Source organism: Pterocles gutturalis, unplaced genomic scaffold (assembly GCF_000699245.1).
Source record: "Pterocles gutturalis isolate BGI_N339 unplaced genomic scaffold, ASM69924v1 Scaffold50891, whole genome shotgun sequence".
Taxonomy (NCBI): domain Eukaryota; kingdom Metazoa; phylum Chordata; class Aves; order Pterocliformes; family Pteroclidae; genus Pterocles; species Pterocles gutturalis.
Genome location: NW_010099683.1, coordinates 1 through 6,023, shown reverse-complemented (window position 1 = coordinate 6,023; position 6,023 = coordinate 1). Strand labels below are relative to the sequence as shown.

Genomic DNA, 6,023 nt, shown 5'->3' with positions numbered 1-6,023 from the left:
CACTGTGTAAAATGTGTCTGGGACAAGGAAACTCTCTTTCCACGAGGCTGTACGCGTAACGTCTGACCCTCCATACCTTTCAATGGAGCAGACAGAGTGCTGTTGACATGCTGTTCAAAAAACAATACCCATTCTAATTACAAAGTAACAAATGGTAAAAATCAGCAAAAATATAATATTCCATCCAGGTTCATTATCTAACCAGCAATTCTTCCTTTATTGGCACGAGGACTGACAGCTCACTGACATGGCCACAGACCTCACGCCAGATTAACTCACCCAAACACCCCACACACAACCTGCACGCTCCTGCATGTTCTCGCAGTAGCCCCGAGGGGGGAATTTCTGAGAGGTTGATTCATGATTGCAGAAACGCATTTCAACTAGAAAACACACGTCTTTCTCTTGAGACAGAACCATACTGTTTCTAGTGGGCACCACGTACCCAGTCCTCCCATATCTGACCCAGCAGAGCTCCATTCACCCTAAAGTGCCATTGAAATCCATCTATCAGACAGAAAACTAAATCACGTGTAAAGGCAGCCAAGAACTAAATAAACACTTCTCTCTTCACTGCACTGTTCCTCTTAATGTGAGGTAAGCAGCAGAGTCCTGGAGTCTCTGAACTGATTTTTGAATTATTTACAACTCTCATGAAAAACCCTCTCCAAAACACATCCCTGAATTTTGCTCCTTTCTGGTTCCATCGGTCACGTTAGTGCGACTAACACTTGTGACAATCACCACAGATGCCACCACTTCCGAGCCTCATGCCAGAAGCAGTGGCTCACGGCTGCATTACCTGTCCTTTCCCCAGCCCAGAGGGAGGACGACCCCTCACGCTGCCCCATCCACCAGCCCCAGCAATCCCATACCTGCCAGCTGCGGCTCCCCCGACACCACACACGGTGGCTGGGCCCTGCTCTGCTCCAGGAAAGCACTGCAAACACTCCCACAGATTAAAAGTACAAAACCAGCATCAAATATTGGCAAACGAAGCCAGAGAAAGAAACTCTTCCTGTGCCCTGAGCAAGCATCCTACTGGGAGCAGGGAACGATTCAGGACCCCAGGCCAGCCACTGCCCCCATGGCCGTCCTTAACACCGAGATAAAGGTTTGCAGCGCCTCCGGCTTAGCCTCGCTCTGCTTCACTGCAACCTGCATCTCTGAATCTGCTGCCTCAAGCAAGAGCTCTGTTAGGAAGAGGCAGCCTGTGTCATCCTGAGCACTGAGATAAGCTTTCCACGGCTGGACACCCGCTTTGCTCATAGCAATAGTCTGGATGTGGACAACGTGAAGAGCCGTCTGTACGGCATCCGGCTGCACAGTCCCACTCCAGGGCAGAGGGAGGTGGCAGCTCGTGTCCAGGCTCAGCCAGGTCTTCTCAAACTGTTCTGCAGTCAGGTAAACATTGGGAATTAAGGTCAGGCTGCCCCTATCGGGATGAACCTCGAGGACTTCTTTATTCCCTTCAGAAATCAGCGACTCTGAAATGAAATGACAAACGTGAGATGCAGCATGTAGGGTGCAGCTCCCAGTTTCACAAAGAACATCCCATGGAGCCACCAGATGAAGAGGGCTGGAATCACAGTGCCTTCAGCGGTGAACAGCCACACGCTGCACAAGATAGAACACCAACACAGCAGCCTCAAAGCACTGTGATCTTCTCCCAAAGAAACCCGCGTGAGAACATCTACTGACAAGGGGAAAACAGATCCCCGGTGAAAGGGAGGTGGGTTACCTGCGTCTCTGTTCCTGGAGTCAGTATGAGGAGAAGAAGCGTAAGAGGGTTCTGCTGGCTGGTGAGCAGTGATGAGTGCCCAGCGTTCTCTGCCATAAACTGCTGCAAGAGTATTGAACTCTGAAACCCATGTATTCACGGGTTGCTCAGTTCGGTCTTCCAGAAGCCCCAGAGAGGGGTCAGACTTGGGGCTACACAGGACCCGTTTCACTTCTTCCACACCGGACTGCAAAAGGCGATAGTAGAACAATCCGCGGTCTCGTACTACCATATCCATCTCCTCCTCTGGGAATTAGAAGGACATAATTTATGGAGAATTCTATCATCCAGAATTCCCTGAAGTACTTAATTACCAAAAACAGATTCCCAGGGATACAGTGTAAGTCTGTTAGAGTCACCAACCAGAGAGCAAGGGGCCAAGTAGCAGCCCAAGGCATAAAGCCACCTTACCGTGCCATCCTGGACGGCCCCGCACAGCCAGGACGCTGACACGCAGCATCCATGCACTGGGGACACAGCCAAACCCCATCCCAAAAAGCCTGTACTGCAGCTTCAGGGAAAAGATGAAGGGAACCCACCTATGCAGTAATAGAGCAGCCTCCCCAGCGTGTCCTGACACTCAGCGGGACGGGACAGGAAAAGTCGCACCAATGCTGTCAGAAGCTCCATCTTCACTGCTGGGAACATTTCCGATTTAATGTTCTCCACAAAGTCCTCTAAAACATAGGGGGCATTCGGCACTTTCTCACCATGGGTGCCCAGGAGCCAGATCAGTGCTTGCTTGCCCTGAAGGAACCACAGAAAAAAATGCAAATAGGCACTGCTAACCAGGGAGACAGTGCTGGCATGAAATAAACAGACACGAGAGAACAAGTCTTTGAAGATTTCTGATCTTTGCCCGCCAATCGTGAGCCAGAGGAAAGCCAAGGTCATTGTCCACCCATCCTCAAGAGCTGCCAGCCCACGGCACAAAGCCACCTTACCTCACTGTCCTGGATGATGTCCTCACAGCCAGGCAGCGCCTGACACACGGCATCCGTGCACTGGGGACACAGCCAAACCAGGTCCCGGAAAACCTGTACTACCGCTGCAAGGAAACAAAAGGCTCAGCATTCCCCAAGAGTTACAAAACCACTGGGGGAAAAAACCCAACCAAACAAAAAACCCCACTCAAGGGACTTTGCAAATCTTAGCTGGGGAGTTCAGTGCCTTGCTCGTGACTACAATGTGAGACACCCTTCTTCGAAGTCCCATGACACTGCGTTTGTCAGAGCAAAGTTCCACAAGTCTAAAATAAAGATCTGAAACTTCACATCATTCCTCTGGCTGCTGGAAAGTAATCTCTCTTCTGGACAGTCCCAGCCTTTAAAAAAACACTGACTCACAATGCTTCAGACACCCAAGGTCAGAATGACAAATCAAAACTAACACCAATTCAAAACGAGTCGCATGAACTTTAGGTCAAAATTTTAAAGGCTCTGCTGCCCGCTTACAGAAACACCAGCAGCAACACTGAATCAGACTATTACATGAGGAACAGAAATCACAGGAGGCAAAAGATCTGTTAACCATCACTAAAATGTCTCTGCTGAGTCCCTCGCTCCCTAAGTCAGCAGGCAGCAGCCAGAAAGCAACCTCCACACCGGACCATGAATGCAGCTATGACCACCTCCCCCTTCACCACAGAGTAGCTCCTAAGGAAGGAAAAACTACAATGTCCGGTCACGCTATATACCCCCACTCCACCACAAAGACACCTGAAAATGCCAATTAAATTAAAAGCCAAGTGCCTCTCAGAGCCTTGAGTTTGGGATCACAAGCCCCAGCAAGGCCACTTCCAGAAAGCATAAGCCAGGCAAACAACCTGCAGATGATTACCTGACGTGATATGATCCTGCTGATGCCCCAGGAGCTCAGTCAGAATCCCAACACACTGATCCGTGTACGTCCTAGCAATATTGCCTGCAGAGACACCAAAGGACATAAAAGTCAACCTTTCATCAGAGTGAAATAGCAACCATGAGCCCAACTATTCATTACAAACTCACTTTAAAGAAACAGACTTTCTCTTTTCCTTTTTGACTACAATTTCTGAAAGTATAGTCAATGAGCTTGTTCCCCACACAAGGGACACGTTCCCATCTCTGAAGCCTCAGAAGCAGTCTGAACTTTTCTTAAACCTAAGAAAGGCATTTTAGCATCCCTGGCTTTCTCTTTATGAATACTATAGAAACTCACCTATTTTAAAGCTTACAAAAACAAAACCAAGGTGCCCCAAAATCACCTTAACTCTGCCCCCATGACAACTCAAAGAACAAGCAGGTATTAGGGCAGCTCCTCCACCCACTACGCAGTTTCATTCAACACTATAAGGCTCGTTAATAAGATGAAATGACGCAATTTCTTCAGAGCACAAACATGTGAACACGATTCAAGGACATTATGCACAACCTGAACCAGTTCAATGCCAGGGCTTCAGAAGCACACTCACACAACACATTTCTGGGGAGGCTGGTCTACGGAAGGCTGTACTGCTTCAGCACAGATCAGCTACTTGGTATTTGCCCAGACAAACTTCAGTGGAGAAAGGCCCACCTTAAAGATCTGGGGCTGCAGCTGCTCCCGAGGCTAGACACAGCTCTTACCTATGGCAAAGATCGCCCCTTGGCCAAGCTCTACCGATATATCAGTGCAATAGCTCTTCAGCTCTTCCAGCACTTGCTGTACGTTTTCATCATTCACCAGCTCACACAACACCTCCATCTTCTGGCATTTGATGTAGTGGGGCTCTGAATATGAACAGAAGAACTTTTTGTAGTGGCTGCTAAAATGGCCAGGAAGGCTACGGAGGATCTGACGCACATGGCACAGCGCGGTGAAGCAGAGCTCCCTGCTCTCAGAAGTGCAGGCAGACAGCAGCGGTCCCTTCACTCTCACCAAAACATCTGCCTGCACATGTGGGTACTCCCGGGCCAGCACTAGGAAAAGCTTGGTGGCTGCCATCACAACACTGGGGCTGCTATTTTTGAGATAGCCATCCAGTAAATTGAGTATGTCGAAGAGTTCCTCCTCACTGCGGGGTCTGTAACGCAGAAGGAAGGTAAGCACGTCGCTTTGCCCCCACTGATCCAGGTCAGGCATCCTGCCAAGAGAATAAACACAGTTTGCAGGAGCCAAGAAGTACACGAAGATCTGCCCTGTGCACAGCAGAGGCCTGAGCCTCTGAGTTTCTTACGGTCTCTGTTCCAAGCCAAATGCTGTGTTTCAGAGCAGATACCACAACTTTATCTCAAGTTTAAGCACAGAGGCTTAACTCACTATCAGTCACATGCAATTTGCTGGTGCTCTAAGCCAGACAGCAACACTGGCCAGAACCCAAGGCAGAGCAACACCCCTCTCTTGCCAGATCGTGTAGAATTATCTACAGAAAAGTTAATTTATTCGAGCAACAGGTAAGTTATATATCTTTCAACAGATTGGGAGAGACATACTAGAACATACCTGCCCACAAGTATATCGTGTCTACTGTCACAAAAAACCCCCTAACTATTCACATTAACTGGCAATCCAAAAAACACCAGCAGCTGAAGCAAAGACTCCCTAAAAAAGCCGGGCATCTCATATTTCTCTTAAGCTCTTAGCACAAAAGTAATTCAGTTTCTCTTGGGATGGACACCTCCATTTTGGGTGCCTGACTCTTCCCATCACTTCTGACAGGAGCCCAGAAACACCCGCTCTGCCCGCACCCCAACACAAGAACAAGAATGCAGCTTCCAGCACCACCAAAGAGAACAAACCTGTTGAGGAGATGATGGGCAATGGGTTTGTTGATGACAACTCCTCCCTCCTTCTTCAAGATCTCTTCTAAGGCTCTCAGACAATTCACGACTACGATAGGGTCCTGGTCACGAAGCAAACTGTACAGCTCATTCACCAATGCAGCATCTGCAAAGCAGCAGAGGTCCCTGTATCAAATTCTGTTGACATGCTACAATTTGGTCACTGCCTATTAGCATTTGTCACACACAGAAGACACGGCTTGAACTGGGAGCAACAGTCAACAAAACTTCCAGCTCCGCAGTAACACCTGCCCTCAGCACCACTCTTCCCTGAAGGTCTGTGGATGCGAGAACAGCACCTGGCTGACCAGAGCTGTGGAAACAGTCGGGTGTCAGGGGAGGCCCTGCAACAGCAGGTACGAAAGGGACACTGACGTGGACCCTGGCAGTGCCTGGTGGTTTGTTAACAGCTCGATGCCCAGCAACAGCCCGCTCACCCTCCA

The 6,023-nt window shown here is 49.2% G+C and overlaps 1 protein-coding gene across 1 annotated transcript; it reads right to left on the bottom strand.

Moving 5' to 3' along the window:
* Window positions 1–1,059: 1,059 nt before the first annotated feature.
* AP4B1 (adaptor-related protein complex 4, beta 1 subunit) lies at window positions 1,060–5,675 on the bottom strand. Its single transcript, XM_010076895.1, has 7 exons — window positions 5,539–5,675; window positions 4,387–4,883; window positions 3,620–3,703; window positions 2,725–2,828; window positions 2,320–2,527; window positions 1,742–2,026; window positions 1,060–1,487 (listed from the first exon to the last, which is right to left on the bottom strand). Exons 2-7 carry the CDS (start codon window positions 4,880–4,882, stop codon window positions 1,060–1,062), a joined length of 1,605 nt encoding a protein of 534 aa, XP_010075197.1. The 5' UTR covers window position 4,883; window positions 5,539–5,675.
* Window positions 5,676–6,023: the final 348 nt, after the last annotated feature.

Excerpts from the sequence above, each read along its gene's own strand:
- AP4B1 (XM_010076895.1), bottom strand. The coding sequence starts at position 4,882 with ATGCCTGACCTGGATCAGTGGGGGCAAAGCGACGTGCTTACCTTCCTT. Across the intron at positions 2,829-3,619 it reads GCAGGATCATATCACGTCAG|CGGTAGTACAGGTTTTCCGG; the intron begins GTAATCATCTGC and ends GTTTCCTTGCAG. Across the intron at positions 2,027-2,319 it reads GCTGCTCTATTACTGCATAG|AGGAGGAGATGGATATGGTA; the intron begins GTGGGTTCCCTT and ends TCTAATTCCCAG.